Here is a 22409-nt window from a genome sequence, read left to right as displayed (position 1 = left end):
ATGCACAAGAACTTGTGTCGACTGATTTCTTTTTTAAGTGAAAGTTTATTTTAGGAAACCTTATCAGATATTGGGATATTATGAAGTGCTTGGTGGGTGGGTAGAGCAAAGTGGAACTGAATTTAGCAGCATTACGGTGATCTGACTTTAAGCCAATTAACATGCAAAAATCTACTTTTATCCCCCCAAAATGGCATTAGTAGTGATTATTCCCTTAACAAAATGACTACCAATAAAATTCCTTTGGCTGAACTTCCTTGATGAATTTCACTTGATTCAATTTGCAAAATACAAAATTTAGCCCCATCTTTTCTGGAACACATCTGTGCCCTACAATGCAGCATATCCCAAATTCCCTTATGTGGATTTGAGTATCTTTTGCTTACAGGCAGAAGAGGAATCTCAGAGGTCTTTGAGGCTAATAATACCCTTAGTTTACAGAGGAGGAAATTTGAGGCCCAGGAAAGTGAAATGACTTGCCTAGAGGTAGTATTAAAGCCAAGAATTGAGAAGGAAACACCTAGGATTCTAAATCCTATGCTCATTCCACTGCTCCGGGCTGTTTCTTCATTAAACACAGTGATGTTTGTGAAAAGAATTAATTACAAACCCTTAAGCCTAGGAACTGGACGAATCTCTATTGCTTCTTTTTTTTTCTCCCCCAGAGAGCATAGATTTAAAGCTGGAGTCCTAAGTTTCAGGTCACATCTCTTAACTGCCTTTGTGACCTTGGGTAAGTCAAGTTCCTTCTCTGGGCCTCAGTTTTATCATCTGTAAAAGGAAAGTATTTAACTAATGAGCCCTGAGGTCCCTTCCAACCCTAAATCTATGATCTTAAGATACTATTATTAAATACTTTCTTTGTGGGAGATGTTAGCTACCACTAAAAAGCCACCACTGATGCCTTTTCATTATAAGCCACGTTTATAGAACATAAATGTTGACATTTAGATATGTATCAATTTAAAGTTTACAAAACCGTATTCTCCCTGACTGTGCCCCATGCCTGGAAGGCTCTCCCTTCTCCTCCTCCTCCTCTGACTATTGACCTTCCTGCCCTCCTGTCAGTACAGTTCCAATGCCTTCCCTCCCTCAATTATTTCCTATTTATCCTTGCTTTATATATATAATTTTTTTCCCGTGTTGTTTTCCCCGATTACATTGTAAGCTCCTGAGTCTGTCTTTTGCCTCTTTCTGTATATATTTATTTGTATCTTGTCTCTCCCATTAGAGTATAAACTGCCAAAGCAAGGACTGTCTTTTATCTTTTTTTATATCCTGGCACTTAGCATAGTGCCTGGCATATAGCAGGCACTTAATAAATGTTTACTGAATTAAATCGCATATGTTTCATTTGAGTTTCAAAACAACTTTTTGAAATAGATACTATACAGGTATTATTGCCTATATTATTTATAAATATGGAAACTGAGGCTTAGGGAGATTAAGTGAGGTGGGATTTGAAATAAGATCTTCCTGGCTCCAAGCACAGCACTTTATCCACTATTATTCCACAATACCACCTCTTTATTCTTTATGGTATTTCATTGTGTGTTTAGGGTTCATAATTTGATGGGGAAATGTAGGAACTTTCTGCAGTCATTCTCTTACCTTTCAGACTTGTTTGTTGCATATAGTATAATAACCATTTTTTTATTTGTTAATTTTATATTCAAAAGTAAGATTTCTACCCAAGCAGCTGAGGAGAGACCCATAGAGAACCCACCCTTTGTTGGCCATCTTTCAGTAAAAGGTCATGCAATATACACAATGGAACATCACTGGATTTGGAGCCTAAGTATGTAGAGTCAGATCCTTTCCTCAGTCACTACCAGTGTGGCCTTGAGCTAGTCATTTAACCTCTATGGGCTTTCCCTCCCTCTTCTGTAAAACAAGGGGATTGTACAAATTCACCTGTACAATCCCTTCCAGCTTGAGGTCTGTGATCCCTTTGATAAATGTCATTTGTTCTGCATTAGATGGCCATGTACTCCTCTGGTAATCATAAGATAGTGTAATTTTAAGAATTCAAAGAGACTTTAGAAATAAGGAAACTGAGGCAATGGCATCTCCAAGGAGATGAAGTGATTTGAGAAAGGTAATTCTGGTATATCAGCCTATATTTCATCCATGTCTGTCGTCTTTCCTCTTGTTGTTCAGCTGTTTCAGTTGTGTCCGACTCTTTGTGACCCCATTCAGGGTTTTCTTGGCAAAGATGCTGGAGTAGTTTGCCATTTCCTTCTCCAGCTCATTTTACAGATGAGGAAACTGAGGCAAAAAGTACTCACCCAGGGTCACACAGATATGTCTAAGGCCAGATTTGAACTCAGGAAGAGGAGTCGTCTTCATTCCAGGCCCAGCACTCAGTCTTTTCTCTAAACTACTTTAAAACAATTTGGGGGAGGAAGGCAGTGTCAGGCATTTAACAATTTCATTGGTGGAAGAAATGTTTTTTTTTTTTTGCTTTTTTGGTGAGGCAGTCAGGGTTAAGTGACTTGCCTAGGGTCACACAGCTAGTTAAGTGTCAAGTGTCTGAGGTCACATTTGAACTCAGGTCCTCCTGACTTCAAGGCTGGAGCTCTATGCACTGTGCCATCTAGCTGTCTCCCCCTCCCCCGCCCCCGCTTTTTTTTTTTTTGGTGGAAGAAATTTCTGTTGAAGAAATTCATTCCACCAGTGCAGGTTGGCAACTTCTCTGTAACCCTGTCTTAGAAAATTGACTACAGAGGTTAAGTGGCTTTCCTGAAGTCACTTAGTCAGTGGTTCTCAAAGTCAGGACTTGAACCTACTACCTGGAGTCAGCTCTCTATAACCACTAAGTAACTACCCTGATGCCATGAATTTCTTTTCCTTTGTCAGATTCAGGGCTGATGGGCAATTTGCCTACTCCGGTCTCTCTTTGCAAGGGAAGTTTCTGGGTAACTGGTATATTTTTGACATGTAATGCTTATAATGTTTGCTCATGAGTTTTTCCAAGTGCCTGATAGAACATGGTGGTTTGTTTTGTGACCTTGGTTTTAAGATGAGACAACAATCTAGGAATTTTTGTTAATAAAGCTGATAGATGACACAATCAGATTGGCCAGGGATATGATGAGGTATAGTCACGGCTGCAGCTATATGTATCAGAGGTATGGGGCTGCTAACTAATGACACGGTGCACACCAGAGGAAATGTGGGCAGTTGTGATCACCCCACCTTGTTTGTCTTTTCTTAGAGCATAGTAGCTTTTTCACACTGAGCTGTCCCTTTGGACGGCCTGATGTCTCCATAGCTTGCCCTTTTTTGTTGTTTGTTTCTAGAATTGTGGTGATTTGTTCTCATATCCTTCACCGCATGAGTTTGAACTTGAACCCACACACAGTGTTATACAGCTGTGGTTTGAACCTACTTCTGCAAATCCGCAAAACATGTTGATTAATGCATGTAACCAAGAAAACACAGTTCATCCCAGGAACCTTCACTTAGAAAAGAAACCATGCCCTTTGTGAGACTTTTAACTTGGTTGTGTGTTCATGTGTATATGTGCCTGTACATGTTCCTACACATAAAAAACATGTCCAAAGGAGGAAGCTGAAACCCGGCAGGGGAAGGGTATTTGGAGAAATATTTCCTCTGTCAATGATTATTTAAGGGATACCATTTAAAGGGATCACTTCCATCAGGCTCTACATCTTGGTTGCACAATATGAAATCTGTCTCTTGTTCTATGTCATAAATGGAAATCAGTGACCTGGAAATACACAGGTACTCAGCCAATTCACAGGCCTGCCTGAAGTTAGGGGTATAAAAGCTGGTAATAGCTGCTCTGGCTCAAAAGTTTACCATCATTGTACTTAACAAATGTTTGCTAGAACATTAGCTGATGATTAAATACCACTAATTGCCTATTTGGGGGAGATGTGATGCTTAATTATATTTTAAATTTCTCCTCTGTTGCGTGAAGGGGTTTCTTAGAATAGGACACTGAGATTCGAAATGTGACAAGCTTGGGCAAACACTAGTGTTGGCCATGTTTTATTTCTTCCTCAGATGTGAAGTGTTGAGCTCCTACATGCAGAGTACTGTGTAATTCCCTGCAAGCATGGAAGGTGCTTGAATTACTATAAAGGAGCCTTTTCTGAAAATCTAGAGTGTATTTAAAGGTTTATATTATATGTTAATATTATATTACATAAAATTTATATGTATTACATACATAATCTGTGTTATAGAATGGTAAATTCTTTGATGCTGAATGCAAAGAAGTATTTTGAAACATATATGAAATTATCAATTGAGCCTTGAAAATCATTTTCTAAAATTTCTCAACTGTTTACTGAAAAAGAGGGGGGTGCTGGGTGAAGCTTAGAGATCAGATCATCTAATCATTTCATGAAACCAGAACACAGAGAGAGCCAGTGATTTGCTTGGTCACTTGACCTACGTCACACAGGTAACAGATTAGCAAAGCTTGGGATTCAGACCCCTGAATCTGCTTTTTTTTTTTTTCTGTTACACCCCATGCTTTTGGCCTTCCAAATAAATCAGGTTTTTCAGTAAGTTAGGACTTATGCTAAGCATCGTGCTATTTGTTTTGGAAGGTATAAAGAAGTTTAAAATAGAGTATCTGTCTCAAGGAGTTCAAAATTGAGCAGACCAAGGCTAATACTTGTTAAACCAGTTTTAAAAATTAGTCCTGAACTGTAGAATATTGATTATAATTGCAATAGGAGTACATAGAAGCAAGAAAGCAGTGTAGACTTTCTAGGTTTTTCTGAAACTATACTCTTCATTTTTTTTATAGCACAACAGTATTCCATCACAATCATGTACCAGTTTGTCCAGCCATTCCCCAAATGACAGGCATTCCCTCAGTTTCTAATTCTTTGCCACCACAAGAAGAGCAATTAGAAATATATTTATACATATGGGTCCTTTTTCCTTTTGCTTTGATCTCTTTGAGGCATAGACCTAGTAGTAGTATGGCTAGATCAAAGGGTTCATAGATCATAGATCACATATATGTTCTAACTGTTCATAGATCACAGTTTCATAGCCCTTGGGCACAGTTCCAAATTGTTTTCTAGAATGTTTGGACCATTTCACAGCTCTCCCAACAGTATTACGCTAGTACTTTCTTGTCAGAGCTATAAATCAGTCCTGGACTAATTAATTTTATTCATAAGAGAAGTTACCAAACTGCTTACACCTTTGATCCAGTAATCATCCCATTGTTGAGCTAATATCCCAAGGAAGCCAGAGATGGGAAGACAAGTTTGATGTATGTGACAGAATACTGGTAGCAACAGTTTTTGTGATAGTGAAAAAAACTGGAGGGGCAGCTAGGTGGCGCAGTGGATAGAACACTGGCCGTGGAGTCAGGAGGACCTGAGTTCAAATGTGGCCTCAGACACATAACACTTACTAGCTGTGTGACCCTGGGCAAGTCACTTAACCCCGTTGGTTAAACAAAAAAAGAAAAAGGAGAAGGAAGAGCAGGAGGAGGAGAAGAAGAACTTTACATAGACTAAAGATCTCAAGGTCAAAGAGAGGAAAAAAAACTTGAATGAAAGGCACTTTTAAAAAAAAGTGTCTCGATAGAATAGAATCAGGAAGGGACCGTAACACAGATAGGTGTTTTTATAACTGCTTGATAACCTGACTTCAGAAGCTCTCCAGTCCAGACTGCTACCAGATTAAGAACCCCCTTTGTATAGCTCTCAGTATTAATAATTTTTTTCTTTATATCGAGCAATTTACCTCTCTGCAGCTTTCATTGATCATATAGGAATAGAAAAGGCTTTCGTCTTATTCTACTCCAACATTTTTACTAATTTCAAGGAATTAATTTAACTCCCATTTTATTCAAGACAACATTCATTTCTGGTCAAGAGGCAAAGAATGATTTTTTTTTGCCTGTTTCTTTTACAGTTTAGTAACTGGTACCTTACATCATATTTATCAAGCAACATGTATTTATCAAACAGGCTGTATCCCACATAGTCACGTGTTTCCTGCCTTGTCACGGCTTAGCCACTGAGCAGTTTTCTTCACATCAGCCTGCCACATTTAATTTTGAAATCATTTTTAAAAAATCTTGGCCCACCTTATTTAAGTATTTTTCATAGGAACCACCCATGCATGTGCATGTAGCTTATGGTGAATACAGCTGATTTTCATTTTATTTGGATAGTCATGGGTCCTTTTTTATATATCATAGTAAGATGTCTACTTCCCCCCCCCAAAAAAAATTCCTGAGGTCTGTTTTGTTTTTCTGACCTTGTTGAGAGGCAGAGTGGTGTAGTGGAAAGAGGGCTAGATTTGGAATCAGCAGATTGGGATTTAAATCTCAGCTTTGGCCTCTTCTATCAGAATGACTTTGGTCAAGTCATTGCTCAGTTTCCTCAATTGTAAAATGAATCTGTTGATCTAGATGACCTCAGAGGTCTCTCCCATCTCTAAAATTGTGATCCTATGAACCTAAGATGATGGATTCTGACAGTTTACAAACTTCACAGTCACCTTGCTTTAAAGTTTTCTTCCCATTTCGAAGTCTCTATAGGCTCCTCCATCATATGGAAAACAAAATCAAAGTTCACTGAAACCTTTACAAATCTCATCATTATTTAATTGAGACTAGATTAAGTTTTAAACGATTCCTTTTTTCCTCCTGCATCATCAAAAACTTGTTAAACAGCCATATATGCATTACATTTGGTTGGCAGATGTTTCAAATCAATTAAAATGACCCTGGAACTTCTGTAGGGACGCTGCCCTTCTCCATTAATACTGATGTAATGCAAAGACATTGGCCCAGTAGTTAGAAGACTGGGATTCTAGTCTAAACTCTCACTGGACTTTTGAGCGTCCCTGACCTTACATCTCTGGAATTCAGTATTATCATCTGCAAAATAAGGATATTGGCCAAATCATTTCTAAGGCCTCTGTAGGCTCTCAAGTCAATTCCCTTTACTCAAACTCCTCTCCAAGTTCTACCATCAGGAGTAGCAGGTAAAGGGTTGGGATCAAGATGAATTTTAGATATTTATAGAATAGTTATCGCCCATGCCTTATGATTTAAGGACACAAGAAAAACATTTTAAAAAAAGAAGAGGCTTCTTCATCCATTACCAATTCCATTACTGATTTATTCAATTCAATTTCCATTCAACAACATTTATTAAATGCCTACCCTGTGTCAGGTACTATGCTAGGCTTTGAGTATTCAAAGGAAGAAAAAAACCAAAACAGCTCCTTCTCTCAGGAGCTTATGTTCTCCTGTAAAGGTCATGGAAGAGGGGAGGGGAACAGTATGTACACAAATTAGTAAATTCAGAACACGCCCAAATGCAACCCTTGGCCTAGTGCTACCAGCCCAAAGAATTCTGAGCTTCCAGTGTTGGGCGCCTGACCCAGAGATGGTCAGTTTCTGTCTTTGCCTTCTTGACTCCACCCTGGAGTTTTCTTTAGTGATATCTTCAAAATAAAACTTACATATTACTCACATTTAAGTTTCAAGTGTGGGTAACACATTTCCCAATTTCCATTTTAGGCACTCTGTGCTAAATAAGCATCTCCCCACCCACACAGGCTTTAGCTCCACATATTCAGCCCTGCAGCTCACTGCCTTTGCTCTCCAATTAGGTAGTCGAACAGAAATGAATGACTCTTCTTTTCTCAAGGAACGTGTTATATCAAGAAATCTTCACCTTTCTCTTTTATAATTAATTTTTTTTTCAAACAGCAAAAATATGCTCTCTCTTCCTCCTACTCCCATCCTTCCCCGTTGTGAATGGAAAACAAAAAACAAAAAAAATCTGTTACAAACAATTATAGTCGAGCAAAACAAATATATTCATTGGACACGTCTAAAAGATCTTCACCTCTCTCTTGAAGGGGTATCTCTTCCCTCTGTCTTGAATTCAGGAACTCTTGGACTCAGGGAGTCTATTTTCTGGATCTCTGCCTTCAGGCTTCCTGCAAATACAGGTTTATCTCAGTCATGTGCTTCAAGCTGAAATTCTTATCAGTGTCCTGACTGCTTCCTTATCTTGACTTGGAAAATCCAGTAGTCTGAAAAGCTGGTCTCTCTCCTGGGTTCAGAAAAAGAAACAAAAAAGGAGAAGGTGGCCAGTTAGTTAACATTTATTAAGTGCCTACTATGTGCCAGGCATTGTGCTAAGCACAGAGTTTTTTTTTAAAAAAGGCAAAAGACAGTCCCTGCCCTCAAGGAGCTCACAGTCTAATGTGAGAGGCAACAAGCCAGCAACTACATACAAACAAGTTATGTACAGGATAAATAGGAAATAAGTAAAAGAGGGAAGGTTCTAGAATTAGGAGGAGTTAGGAAAGGCTTTCTGTAGAAGATTGGGTTTTAGTGGGGGCTTTCAGGAAGCCAGAAGGTAGAGATAAGGAGGGGAGAGCATTCCAGGCATGGGGACAGCCAGAGAAAATGCTCAGAGCTAAGAGATGGAGTATCTTATGCATAAAACAGACAGGAAACCAGGGTCCCTGGCGGGGAATAAGTATAAGGAGACTGGAAAAGTAGGACGTAAGGTTTCCTTGGTTTTCCAGGAGCTAAGTTTTAAGGGCTTGGAATACCAGAGGATTTTGTATTTAATGATGGATGTGATAGGAAGCTACTGGCTTCTATTAAGTCATAGGAGTGACATGGTCAGACTTGTACTTTAGGAAAATCACCATTGTGGCTGAAAGGAGGGTGAATTGAAATGGGGAGAGACTTGAGGTAGGCCAACTCAATAGCAGGCCTTTGTAATGATCCAGATGTGAGGTGTGACAGGGGTCTGCTGAATCAAGGCACTGGTAGTGTCAGAGGAGAGAAGAGGGTATATTGAAGAGATATTACAGAGGTGAATTTGATAGATCTTAGCAAGAGATTGGATCCGGTGGAGTGAGAGATAGTGAGGAGTTGAGGATGACACCCAGGTTACCAGTTTAAGATAGTGAGGAGTTGAGGATGACACCCAGGTTACCAGTTTAAGGGACTGGAAAGATGGTGTTGCCTTCAAGAATAATAGGGAAGATGCCAAGTTCAGTTTGGGACATGTTTAGTTGAAGGTGTTTATTGGACATCCAATTTGAGACATCTGAAAGGCAGTTGGAGATTGGAAGTCAGCACAGGTTGGTTGGGGCAGAATAGGTAGATTTGAGAATCATCAGCATGGAAATGGTAATCAGATCCATGGGTCTTGATGAGATCACGAGAGGAGTAGTGAAGAGGAAGAAGAGAAGGCCCAGGACAGAATCCTGTGGAACCCTGTGGTTATAGGGAATTATCTGGATGAAGATCCACCAAAGGAGACTGAAAAACAGCAGTCAGGTAGGGAGGAGTAGAACCAGAGGAGAGTGGTGTCCCCAAAACATAGAGAAGAGAGTATCAAGGAAGAGAAGGTGCTTGACAGTATCAAAGGCTACTGAGAAGTTGAGGAGGAGGCTAGGAATGCCCCTTTCAGGATTGCCATGTGTTTCTTCTTTCCTCCATCTTCATTTGGACCAAAATAAAATCCTCCTCCTCCTCAAAGTAATGTTGAATCCCTAACATCTAGTTTAAAATTTCTTCCTTCTCTAACCTGAGAATGAATGGAATATGGAGAAAGAGGGATGCTGGAACTGTTTTTCACTCATTTTTATTGTGGGTGGTAGATGTGATACAAATGATATTGTGAGAGCAGGGAAAGGAGAGGTGGGTAGATGTAGGAATTCTTCCAGTAGTCGCCACTGTGATCATATGGCAGCTGGGAGAGGGATGGTTCCCCCTGCCAAGTTGGTCTCTTATTTTACTCAGTTAAAATACAAAGGATGCAGATTTGGGCGCAAGAATGAACAGACAATGCTGAGTAAACTAAGGAGGCATTTTTTTTTGGGGGGGGGCACAGTTGTTAGTGATTATTCTTGGTTTTCCAAGGACCGGTGACACCACCAGTGATGTCTTGACCTGTATATTAATTGGATTTAAGTGAGGCAGAGCTGCACAAAGTTGTGAGCCTCACTCTCTTCCTGGGCACAGTTAGGTGTTGTAGTGCAATGCTATCAGACTCAAATAGAATGAGCTACTAAACCATGAATGAAGAGCTCTGCTAGAGAAAAACACATATTAGCATTATCTATGTTCTACTGTATTTTTTTCTTATTTTGTTAAATATTTCCTAATTATTGTAATTGTAATTGTGATCTGTATCTGGCAGTCCTCAGGAGTGGTTACTGCTTCTTGTTTGATACCTCTGGTATATGCTAGGGGGAGGTGTTCAAGTTAGGTGTTCCTTGGAATTAGGAAGACCTTAACTAAGATCCTACCTCAGACGTTTTATTGGATATGTGACTTAACTGCAAATGAGGATATAGTAATAGCCCCTTCCTCAAGGGGGAATGAAGCTTATGAAGATCAAATGAGAAAATATTTGTGAAACAGCACAATGCCTGACACATAGTAGGCACTAAATAAATACTTGTTCACTCTCTCCCATGTGTTGATTGTTGGAGTCTTCCATTTTCATTGCGGTAGGTCTCTGCCTTCTTCCCTTTGCATTACTTCATACAAGTCTAAGGGAGCCTACATATGTGTGTATGTGTGCATGTATTGAAGAGATATCGCAGAGGTGAAATCAAGAGGTCTTGGCAACAGATTGGATCTTAGAGGGGTGAGAGATAGGGAAGAGTTGAGGATGACACCTAAGTTACCAATTTGAAGGACAGGGAGGGTAGTGTTGTCTTCAAGAATAACAGGGGAAGTTGGGGGAGGGATTTTTTGGGGGGGGAAATTGTCCAGAGTACAGTTTTGGACATGTTTAGTTTAAGATGTCTACTGGATATACAATTTGCGATGTGCATATATTATACAAATATATAATGTGTGTATATAATATATGTATATCATACATTATTTTGTATATACATACATACTTATTATATCTATGTATATATGTATGATGTGTATGTCTATATCTATAAATATATCCATATTATAGATGATGGTGCAGTAGATAGGGTACAGGGTACAGGAGTACTCATCTTCCTGAGTTTAAATCTGGCCTCAGACACTTATTAGCTGTATGACTGTGGGCAAGTAACTTAATTTAACCCTGTTTGCCTCAATTCCCTCATCTGTAAAAATGAGCTGGAAAAGGGGATGGCTCTCTAGAATCTTTGCCAAGAAAAGCCTAAATGGGGTCACAGAGAGTCAAACATGACTCAAAAACTGACTACATATTATACAAACATTAATTCTAGTAGAAAAACAGTCTGGAGTGGTCAATAAAGCCTAGTGACTAGAGGACCAGTTTTGAAGTCAGCAAGATGAAGATTCATGTTAGCTTCAGAACACGTACTAGCTGTAAGTTTTAGGGAAGGCTGGAGTTACCAATCTACATAGATGGATTGGTCTGTTTTTTGTTGTTTTTCAGTTGTTTCTGACTCTTTGTGACCCCATTTGGGGTTTTCTTGGCAGAGGTACTGGAGTAGTTTGCCATTTCCTTCTCCAGCTCATTTTACAGATAAGGAAATTGAGGCAAACAGTATTAAGTGACTTGCCTAGGGCCACATAGCTAATAAGTGTCTGAGGCTAGATTGAATTCAAGAAGATGAGTTTTTCTGACCTGGGGCCCAGTATTCTATCCATGGCACCACGTAGCTTTGTTCTGTATTTATCCTTTATATACTCTTACTAGGTATCCCAAAAGTCTGATTGCACTTGATAGCTTATGTCTTAATAGCTTAAAACTGCAGTTTTATATGTGTCCCATAAACATAAACATCCCTGTTGTCTCCCTGGTAAGCTTTTTGAGACCAGGAACTGATTAATTTGTTTGGCACATATTAGGCCCTTGTTGATTGTTTCATGGCAGAAAATGTAGAGTGGGATGTAAAGCTCGGAAAACAAGAGTGGTAGTTGTATAATTCGATAAAGAAACTGCCTTGCTGAACAGCTTAAACAATGTCAGATTATTATTGGAAAACAAATGTTGGGGAAAAGATGAAAATTTTCTCAGGTCATCTGACCTTCCTTCTTCTCATGTAAATTAGAATGTTGATTTTGAATTGCTTCCTGGTGCCATCCTTCTGGACTTAAGCTTCCTTAATTAAGCAAAGAATCCCCAAGACCGAATGATGACCAGGCACGTCTTCAAAGGGACTGTTACTTGTGAAGTGCTGAGATGGCTTTCCTGGCATAAATTAAAGGCACATTCCCAGTGGTTCATTGGTCATTACATGACTCTAGCTTTTCAGTCAGTGATGGACAACTTGGCATTAAAAAGTTGGTAGGGTTATTCTCCTACACAGAGTTTTGTTTTTCAGCAGATGACAAGACCTCATAGGTACAAGGCTCAGACGATATGGGAAGTACAGCTTTTTCTCTCTCTCTCTAGAGGGTGTGTACCTATATGAGAAACAGGAAGTTGTACTCTAACTGCCTGTGTTGAGGTTTTAACTCAGGCTAGTGCAGGTGTGCAGTAGACACGCTGCTCAGCGGCTCACTTAATCTCCTTTCCAGACACCTTGGCAGCTACCTATTTTGACAGAAACACTTTTTAAAAAATTGATTTATAGAAAGAAGTATGACCACATTACAGCTGAAAGAACTTTCCCATTCAGGTCTTTACAGGAGGAGACGAGATCGGCCAGATAGTTTGGGACTAAATGGGTTACCCAAGGAGAAGTTAAGGTGAGTGCTTATTAATGGTTGGCTACAGGTAAAGGCATCTTATAATTGGAATGGGATTCCGTAACTTTCAGATAGAGGTAATAAAAAGGAATATAAGTGAAGAGAAAATTCAAGTAGGAATTTAAAGCCTACAATGAAGAGTTTAATAAAATCCTAAGACAGATCTAAAGTGGGGGCAGTAGGGCTTTACACTGTTACTAGATTGGTGCTTTGTAAAAATGCAGGATTTTTTTTTTTTGCTCCAAGTTATAAGAGACAGATTCCTTGTCTACTGGTTTCCCCCATGCCTATCAGTTTTATCTGACATCTTGTAAAACTCTCTTTTGGAAACATGCCTTCTTAATAAATTATGATTTATAATTTATAAGATCCTTTCACTAAAACCTTAGAATATATGGCTTCTCTGGGATCTTTGATGATGTGGTCTTTTTCTTTTTTTTTTTTTCCAAGTGTGTGTGTGTGTATATGCGTATGTGTACATACACATTTATTAAAATGGCCTGGTGTACCTTATTAGATCATGGAGCTTGGGGGAGGGTTTTCTCCCCCTTCACAGGGAGTTATTTGTTATTTAAATGAATTTAGACAGAAGAATGCGGTAGAACTGCTTAATGTGACCTGGGAAGGAAGGATGACTAAAAATTCACAAACTTATTTCACCACAAAGGTTTAAGTTTCCTGGAGATTTAATTTGTCTTAAAATAACACGATTTACTTTTTGAGTATAACTAGTGAGAATTCCACACCTTAGTTTCCAAAAAACCCTTAAAGGCATCCCACATATATATACTGCTGAGGAAATGATTTAGGTTCAATTTGCTTCTGATCTGAAATGTATTTCTGTTTTAGTGCTGATGAAAGGCAGAAGGAATGGGAGGTGATTCTCTATTTCTTAATTGCATTTACTGTATAGTACTTTATCTCTTTTTTTTAGACTCCTAATTTAAGCATTGGAGCTCCCTGCTTCAACTACTATAGCCTCAGCTGAGCATTATCTTTCTTCTATAAAATGCTTGTTTTCAGATGCAATTCAGCATTCCCAATTTAAATTTCACATAGAGATTGATTCTAAGCACATTTTAACCTCAAAATTAAATTTGCATTTGTATTACTTGTTTTAGGAATTAAAATTAAGAAACAAGTTCATTTAAATTTTTCACTTCAATATTTTTCCTTTTACTAAAAGAGCTATTTGGAAGCACTTAAATCAGTAATGATCATTTTATTCTGAATGGATTGGGCTTTATCTTTGTCACACCTCTAGATATCATAGATTGAATTTAAGTAAAAAGGTTTTTGCAGACTCATATTTCATTGAGAAGCAGTGGTAATATTACAGGGAAGAAATGCTGGGGCAAGGTGAAGATATTCATTTAGCTCTTACATCATCTAATTTTAGACTTTTTCCTTAATTTTAAATATTCACATTAAACATTTAAATATTATTTAATATTAAATTATACAAAGTGTTTAATAGCTTATGTGGAAAAGCATGTATCATAGAAGAAATGTTAACCTGTTTTTATCATAGCAGAATAAAGGAAAGGTGCAAAGCTCCAACTTTAGACCATGATAAATGATAAAAGCTTGTTTAGGCAAGAAAAAAATATTAGTTTCATTCTTCCAAGTTGACAGGCTTGTTGGAAATGACTTCTAAAAACCTTGGAGTAAAGTCTAATCTAACCCTGGTCCAAGCTACTTAGAAGTTGTTCTGGATAAATTTTACTTCATATTTTGGATAATAGTAAAAGAGTTTTCCCCTTAGTATTTGCAGTCTCTTCAGTATTGAACACTATATCATAGGTAGTGGATGCAGTTCATGCTTACCTCACATTCATACAACACAATTTGGGGCTAAACCTAAACCCTTAAATTATGTTTCATGGGATATTAAGGATGAATTTCATTGTCTGTAAATAAATAATTACTTTAGGGGAGGAACTATTTAGACATTCTTTTTTATGTCTTTTGAAGAGACCAGCTGTTTTTGCCTTTGAGCTTTGATTAAAGGTGAGGCCAAAAGATAACTGCATTGTTTAACTAAATCTTGTTAGTACTAGTAGATTAAGGCTGACCTCACTCTAATTCAGGGGATGCATTTTCAAACAGGTGTCTGTTCTCTTTACTACTCTATTTCCCACATTCATTTAATTTTTATTTTAGGAGTAGCAGTGGATGGCCAGAGAACAGAGAGATCATCTTGTCATTTTCTTTTTTGTGTGTGTCATTTTCTTTTTTAATTTAGAAAATTTTGACAACAGGATTTTTTCTCATAGGTTTATGCTATTCCTAAATATTTTTAGCCTTCAGGATTAAAATTGGTACACGTAATCAAACCCAGATACCCACTGTTAGCTACTAACAAATACATTCTCATCTCTCCTCACATGTTGCTTAAATCATATTACTGTTTAATCCATTCTCACTTGCAGATTTGTTTCCTTGGCGCCGCATCAGTAAAGTACAACAACACAATTACTATTGCCAAAAAAGATACTACATGCCTGATGCCAAAAATGAAATATTAAGTGGAAATCTGCTTAACCCTAAACATAAAATACAAACAATTAGCTACTGCAGGCCTTATTCATAGGATTAGATTGTGTGCCTTTAGGGACTCTCAGTTTGCATAAGAATGTAGTGCTTCTGATAAATGCCTTCAGAGACCGGCATTTATTTTGAAATTTTGAGAATGCCTTGAAATTCATGGTAATACATGGTATTTTTTTTTAAATTTTCAGTTCCAAGTTCTCTCCCTTCCTCACCCAGTGAGAAGGCAAGCAATATGATACTTATTATACATAGTCATGCAAAACATTTCCATGTTAGCCACATTGCCAAAATAAAAAAAAGCAAGTAAAATAAGGAACATAAAAGAAAATTTGCTTAGTATTTTCCTTCATACGTCTATTTGAATTGTGGATCATTGTTTTTATTGATCAGAGTAGCTAAGTCTTTCACAGTTTTTTATTGTTAGAATAGTGTTGTTATTATGTGCAGTGTTTTCCAGGTTCTGCTTACTTCATTTTGTATCAGTTCATATAAGTCTTCTTAGGTTTTTCTGAAACTATCCCCTTTGTCGTAGTATATTGTATTTTGTAAAAAAAAAAATACACACACACACACACATTATATACCATATATATTTTGTAAACTAAAGTACTTAAGGACTTCAGACCATGAATTCAGGTTTCTTGCCCCATTGAACAGCCACAGACTCAATTTCCTCTGGTTAATATGTGCCCCAAAACAAAAACCCAACAAAATAGAATTACAACTTAATTTTTAGTATTGTGTTAAAAATCTATGACCTTCTAGAGAGGTATTAGCAGTAGCATTGCTACTGCTAATAGAAAATTACTGGGCAAGGTGACCTTTCTCATCATGTCTGTGATCTTAGCAGTAGTGAAATCTGGCATATCATGTTTTAACCCCAGAATTAATTGGCAGTATTTTTGCTTATGTGTGCTAGTTGGAAAATTATTTAAACAAATAGGGTATTTAGTTCTGTTGTCACTTGTTCCTGAATATATACTGTACTGTAAAAATGAAATCTTGTGCAAAAGTATGTAGGTTTACACTGAGAAACATTTATATGGCATAACCATATTTACTATGAAAATCAGCTGCTCAACAGATATATATCAGTCTCCTACACCTTAGCATGGAAGTGGGGGGAATTAGATGGTGGTCTTGACAAAACCTGTTGCAGCAGGATCATAGATAACATCCATGTTTTTTATGAGGCATAATTTGGGGAAAATGTAAGGCCTCTATTTGTACTAATAGATTATATTTCCATTTTTAGGTGTAGCTATAGTACAGTTGTCTGTGTACACATTAGAAATTTTAGACTGAAGCCATCCTTTTTTAAATGTTTTGCAGCTTGACCTCTAAATAGTTGTGGTTTTGCACGCTATACAAAATAATATATATATATATATATATATATATATATATATATATATATATATATATATATATATATACTTTTATTACATAAAATACTTTTAAAAATAATAGTGCCAGAAACACCACTGTGGTACACACATGTATGCAGACACTTGTGTCTGCTCATCATGTTGCAAATGATCAAACCCTGTGTTAGAGAATGTGAGGGGAATTGGTCAAGTGGTCTTCCCACCCTCCATTTTTGTTCCCTTCATCTGCTTTCTTATCCCTTAAATACTGCCATTGCTCCTTTTGTTACTCTTTATAATGTCATTTCATTGGCTAGTGAGGAAACTTCTGTCAATGAAAGTCAGTTGCTTCTCTGAACCCTGTAGTCTTTGAGAGTTACCTAGAGCTCTGAGAATGGTAAGAGTCTTGCCCAGGTGAAAATAGCCAGTAAGCATAGGAGGAAGGCCTTGAACCTTGGTTTATGGTTTTAAGGCCAGCTCTCTATCAGCTACCCCATACTGATCATTTTGTTTGAGCTCAAGAAACAAAGATTGTTAATACTAGAAGAGATGTCAGAAGGGATGCCCTTGATTCTAACTTGTTGATCTCACAGATGAGGAAATGAGATTCCAGGTCAAAGAGTTGACCAGTAGCAAAGTCAGGGTATCCATTCGCAGGATCCTTCCTCCCCCCCACCTCCCACACACACACTCTCTCTCTCTCTCTCTCTCTCTCTCTCTCTCTCTCTCTCTCTCTCTCTCTCGTGTAGTAGTAGGAGTAGTAGTAGTAGTAGTAGTAGTAGTAGTAGTAGTAGTAGAAGAAAGAACTCTAGGCTGAGAAGTCAGGAGTCCTGAGAGGCACCATATTGTTGTAAGGGATTGAGCGGTATCAGTGAAAGAGTACTGGATAAGTGGGAATCCTCAGTGAGAATCCCAGCCTTCGCATTTATAGCTTGTATGATGTTGGACCAGTCGTTTAATTTCTCTAGACCTCAGTTTCCCCATCTGTAACATGAAGAGATTGGACTAGGTGACCCCTCAGGGCCTTTTGAAGCTCTAAATCTGTGATTCTATGACTTAAAGTTGGAAAGACATGCCTCAGGGACTCAATTAGCTGTGGGACCCAGAGAAAGTCACTTAACTTTTGATTTCAGTTTCTTCATCTCTGTAATGGCAATAACAATAATAATGATAATGGCACCTACCTCACAGAGTTGTTGTAAGATTCAGATGAGTTTTTATTTGTATAAATCACTTTGTAAATTGAATTACTATATAAATGCCAGCTATTTGTTTGTTTTTTTTTCCCCCTGGTTCTGCCAGACCCTAAGCAATTCATCTGTCCTCTCTGGGTCTCAGTCTTCAATCTCCAGTGAGGAGACTGGACCAAATGATATGAGAGTTCCACGAGAACTCTAACCTGTGCCTCTGACTCTAGACCACATGACACATTTCCTGAAGGGAGGGTACTGCCATCTAAAACATGTCTATGTAGTAGAGAGTATTGCTGAAATGGAAAGTTAAAGTAGCTGGCTTCTTGTTGTAAAACTGGGGCCTACAAAGAGAAATAAAGCTCTTTGAAATATATATGTGTTCTCTTCCTATCAGTTCTCTGTGTACTGAAAGATAAAACATGACTTCTTAACAGACCCAGTCTGTTACTCTATTGCACAACACACATATCCCACATTTTCTAAGTGTGGATTCCCATGACAAAATTAAATTCCAACAATATAACTTATTATTGACTTCCACATTCTTTCTATTTTATATCATCATATTGAAAAAAATAACAGGTAATTCTCATATCTCCAGAAATATCCAGATGTCATTCATTCACTTAAAGCAAGGAAAGTAATTTGACTAAAATTATGCTTTCAATATATGGTTTTGTATTCTACTGTTGTTAAAAGTGAAATAATACTAATATATTTGCCAGAACCAGGAGAATGCCATTAAGTGTATGTATATTCCTAGATGATGGCCATTCTCATTCTTTACCTCTGTCTGTCTCTCTCTCCATATATTCATATATAAAGCTGGCACATAGCACATGCCTAATAAATGCTACTGCAGCTACAAAGGACCTATGAAGTAAGATGCTATCCACCTCAAGAGAAAGAACTGATAAAAAGAAGTATTCGTAATATGGTTTTGTGTGTGTGTTTATGTGTGTGTGTGTGTGTGTGTGTGAGAGAGAGAGAGGAGAGAGAGAGAGAGAGAGAGAGAGAGAGAGAGAGAGAGAGAGAGAGAGAGAATTCGAGCCTTCTCTACTTCATGGTGGGGAAGGGAGAGAGGGAGGAAGACAGTTTGAAAATTAAAATGTAGCCAAAAATAAATAAAATTTAAAAAAAATAAATGCTTCTTACACACCCCTATACAAAGCTGGCACACAGTCTGTACCTGATACATGCTTATACATATACACACACATACACATACATGCCCTCTCTTTCCTTCTCCCCTTGTAATCCATGGTTTCCTTTAAACTTCAGCTGCTACTTCCTCTGCAAGAGGGCTTTCTCTCCCAGTCTCTGGCTACAAGTGACTTCTCAAATTTCCTTGTTATCTACTTTGTGTGACTCTTGGGTATGCCTCTACATGTACACATGGTCTCCATGGTTAGAATGCAAAAACTCCTTTGAGAGGAGGGTCTGTCAGAAAGGCAGCTTGGTACTGCAGAAAGAAAAGATGGTTTCAAAGCCAGGAAGACCTAGGCTCAAGCCCTGCCTCTGATACTGATTGCATAACCCCGGGGCAAGTCGCTTAACATCTCTCTGCTCCTTGCCAGCCATTGGCAAACTTTGTAGTTTTAGGATCACTTTATATTCTTAAAAATTATTAAGAGCCTTCCCCTAAGGAGCTTTTGTTTATGTGGCTTATATTATTGGTATTTGCTAGATGAGAAATTAAAATATCTTAGCATTATTATGAAAATAGTCTTGACCCTGAGGAGCTCACTGAAAAGGTCTGTTACTCCCAGAGGTACCTGGATCACATCCCCCCCCCCTTTAAGGCAATCAAGGTTAAGTGACTTGCCCAGGGTCACACAGCTGATATGTGTCTGGGGTCACATTTGAACTCAGGTCCTCCTGACTCCAGGGCTGGTGCTCTATCCACTGTGCTACCTACCTGCCCCGACTTTCTCTGATAGTATAAATTGCAAAGTAAGTATCCATCTGTAGAGAGAGTTTCCTCACCTAGAAATTTCCTTTAGTATTGAAATCACAAGTCCATTTCTAATTTAGCAAAATTTTTGGCAAGTAGTAGGCATTTGATAAATGCTTTTTGAATAATGGGTATCTTTCAGAACAAGATTTATCAGATGAATGTACTGAATGCGGCTGATCATTTCTTATCTTAAACACTGACACACTATGAAGATATTAGGCATAAAAGTCAATATTTTAAAACCCATGTTAGTCCCCAGGTAAAAGATAAAAACATACCTTTTCGGCTTCTTCATCACAGCAGCTTACCAATGGGCTGAGTTTTAAATGAGAAAAACAGATAATATTGAATTGTTTGATGTATCCCTAGAATAGTGTACTGTCTACTTCAGAAAACAAGAATGCAAAGGAAACAAGGCAGTGAGAATCTAGTTAATCACTGAACATAAGGAAATATATGTAAAGTTCAGGAGATGAAAAAGGACAAGTAGGATAAAATTAGGGGCAGCTCCATGTGGCTGGAATACTGAGTAGTGTATGAAGGGGGGAGTAGTGTTAAATAATTGTAGAAGGGTAGGTAGGGGTAGGTAGGTTGAAGCCAGATTGTAAGGATTTCTTCAGTTCCAACTTGAAGAATTGATATGTTTATAGCAGTTCTTTTTGTATGTGTGGTGTCAAAGAACTGGAAACCAAGAGAGTGCCCATCAGTTGGAATGTCTGAAAAATTATGATATGCAAATATAATGGAATAATATTGTGCTATAAGAAATTTCAAAAGAGAAACATGCAAAGACTTATATGAACTGTGAAGTGAGAGGAATCCAAAGATCAGTTCATATATACTCAACAACTTTATAAAGACAAACAACTTTCAAAGGCTTAAGAACACTTTTCAGCTCAATGACCAGCTATGATTCCAGGGGACTGATGATGAAAAATGCTACCCAACTCTTGACAGAGAGGTGATGGATTGAAGAGTCAGAAAGAGACATGCATTTTTTTACATGTCCAGTGTAGGAATTTGTTTTTGCTTGGCAATGCAAGGGATTTGCTTTTCTTTTTCTTTTTTCAGTGGGGTTTGAGAGAAAAAAAGAAAATTGCTTATTAATTGGGTGGGGTGGGGTTAGGGCAAGAATTTATATGTTAACCTATAGGTGTTGCTAAGCCACTAAAAGCTTATGAAAAGGGCAGTGATGTGATCAAATTTGTGAAACCATTTCTTTGTGGCAGTGATTAGAAAGCTCAACTGGTAAATGGAATGACAGGAGACAGGGAGATTGGTTAGGAGGCAAAATTATAGTGGTCCAGATGGCAAGAAGCAAGGATGGCCTCAATGAGGGTAATATCAATAGAAGTATAAAGGACAGAATGAGGTTAAAGTTTTGTGGAAATGAAATTGATATGATTTGGCAGTTGATTGACGTGGGGGAGGGTGATAGCAGAGGGAAGGCTGAAAAGAGGGCTTTGAACTGTTGAGAGGATGCTGTTTGGGCAAGCCATTTGAGCCTGATTGCCTCTCAAAAAAAAAAAGAAGAGAGAATGATGTTGCTGTCATTCTACCTCATGAGCTTGTTGAGAGAAAAGTCATTTGGAAAATTTTAAGTACTTATAAAGTGCTTTTTATAAAACAGGGTTCTATGATTCCAGAGGACTAACAATGAAATATACTACTTACCTCCTGATAGAGAAATGAAGAACTCCAGAGTAATTTTTACACACACACACACACACACACACACACACTCTTAGATATTTGTTTTGCTTGACTCTGTGTTTGTAACAAAGATTTCGTTTTTCCTTTCTCAAAGGGGGGAGGAAGAGAGAGAGACAAGGTGGATTTTTGCCAACTGAAAAAAATGTAATTTAAAACGTGCGTGAAACATTTAAAAGACGTACTTTGGCAAAAAAAAAACAATTTTGCAAAAGTGGTAGAGTTGGCAAAAGTTTACCTGTGCTTGTGTTCTATGTTTGGGGCAATAGCTGATAGTAGAAGCCAGCATTCCTGCCTCCCAACCACAGAGCTTCTAAATGATAAGCACCATTAGGCTTCATAACAGGTCTGTAGGTGATAAGAGCCTTAAATCATGTTAAGCAGATACACCTTTTCCTTTTCCTCTGACATAACCAACGTGTCATAATCATTTATTGTTTGAACATGTCAGTGATCATGCCCCTCTAGATAGTTAAAGCAGGGGTGCCCCAATTCTAGTGCTTTCTCTCTGTTGATTATCTCCAATCTAACCTGTCTCTATCTTGTTTGTACTTAGCTCTTTGCGTGTTCTCTCCCCCATCAGACTATGAGCTTCTTGAGAACAGGGACTGTCTTTTTTTGCCTGGCTTCATGGCCCCAGTGCTTAGCATAGTACTTGGCCCATAGTAGGCACTTAATAAATGATTGTTGACTGACAAAACTATACTAGCTCCTTCCCAATCATAGCCCAACGAAAGGTATCACGTGCTAAGTGTTTAGCACATGTGGAAGCATTTAATAACTACTTGTTGACTGGTTAGGGAGTGGTAGAACAAATCACAAATGAAACACCCCTAATATCTGCTGACTCCTCTTTCTTCCTCCAACATTCAAAGAGAAGGAATTACAGGCAAATTGTGATCATATAGATGTAATAGAATATTATTGTGCTAGAAGAGAGGATGGGGAAAAAAAAAGGATTCAGAGAA

The 22409-nt window shown here is 38.0% G+C and overlaps 1 protein-coding gene and 1 long non-coding RNA gene across 5 annotated transcripts in view; one reads left to right on the top strand and one right to left on the bottom strand.

Moving 5' to 3' along the window:
- Nucleotides 1-22409, top strand: part of LIMS1 (LIM zinc finger domain containing 1) — a 217674-nt gene that overhangs the window by 122481 nt on the left and 72784 nt on the right. The window contains exon 1 of one of the 4 annotated variants that reach the window (XM_020979497.2): nucleotides 12415-12661. The exons of the other annotated variants lie outside the window; for them this stretch is intronic. Within the exon in view, the coding sequence (XP_020835156.1) occupies nucleotides 12555-12661 (107 nt within the window). The 5' untranslated portion in view covers nucleotides 12415-12554. Of the gene's footprint in view, nucleotides 1-12414; nucleotides 12662-22409 lie in introns of those variants that run through there. 4 annotated transcript variants of the gene reach the window in all.
- On the bottom strand, nucleotides 7997-21749 carry LOC110203066 (uncharacterized). Its single transcript, XR_002322859.2, has 3 exons — nucleotides 21680-21749; nucleotides 20010-20046; nucleotides 7997-8075 (listed from the first exon to the last, which is right to left on the bottom strand). It is a non-coding gene; the product is annotated as an uncharacterized LOC110203066 (long non-coding RNA).

This window comes from Phascolarctos cinereus, unplaced genomic scaffold (genome assembly GCF_003287225.1).
Source record: "Phascolarctos cinereus isolate Bilbo 61053 unplaced genomic scaffold, phaCin_HiC Scaffold_7;HRSCAF=346, whole genome shotgun sequence".
NCBI lineage: Eukaryota > Metazoa > Chordata > Mammalia > Diprotodontia > Phascolarctidae > Phascolarctos > Phascolarctos cinereus.
This window is presented reverse-complemented; position numbering and strand designations above follow the sequence as displayed.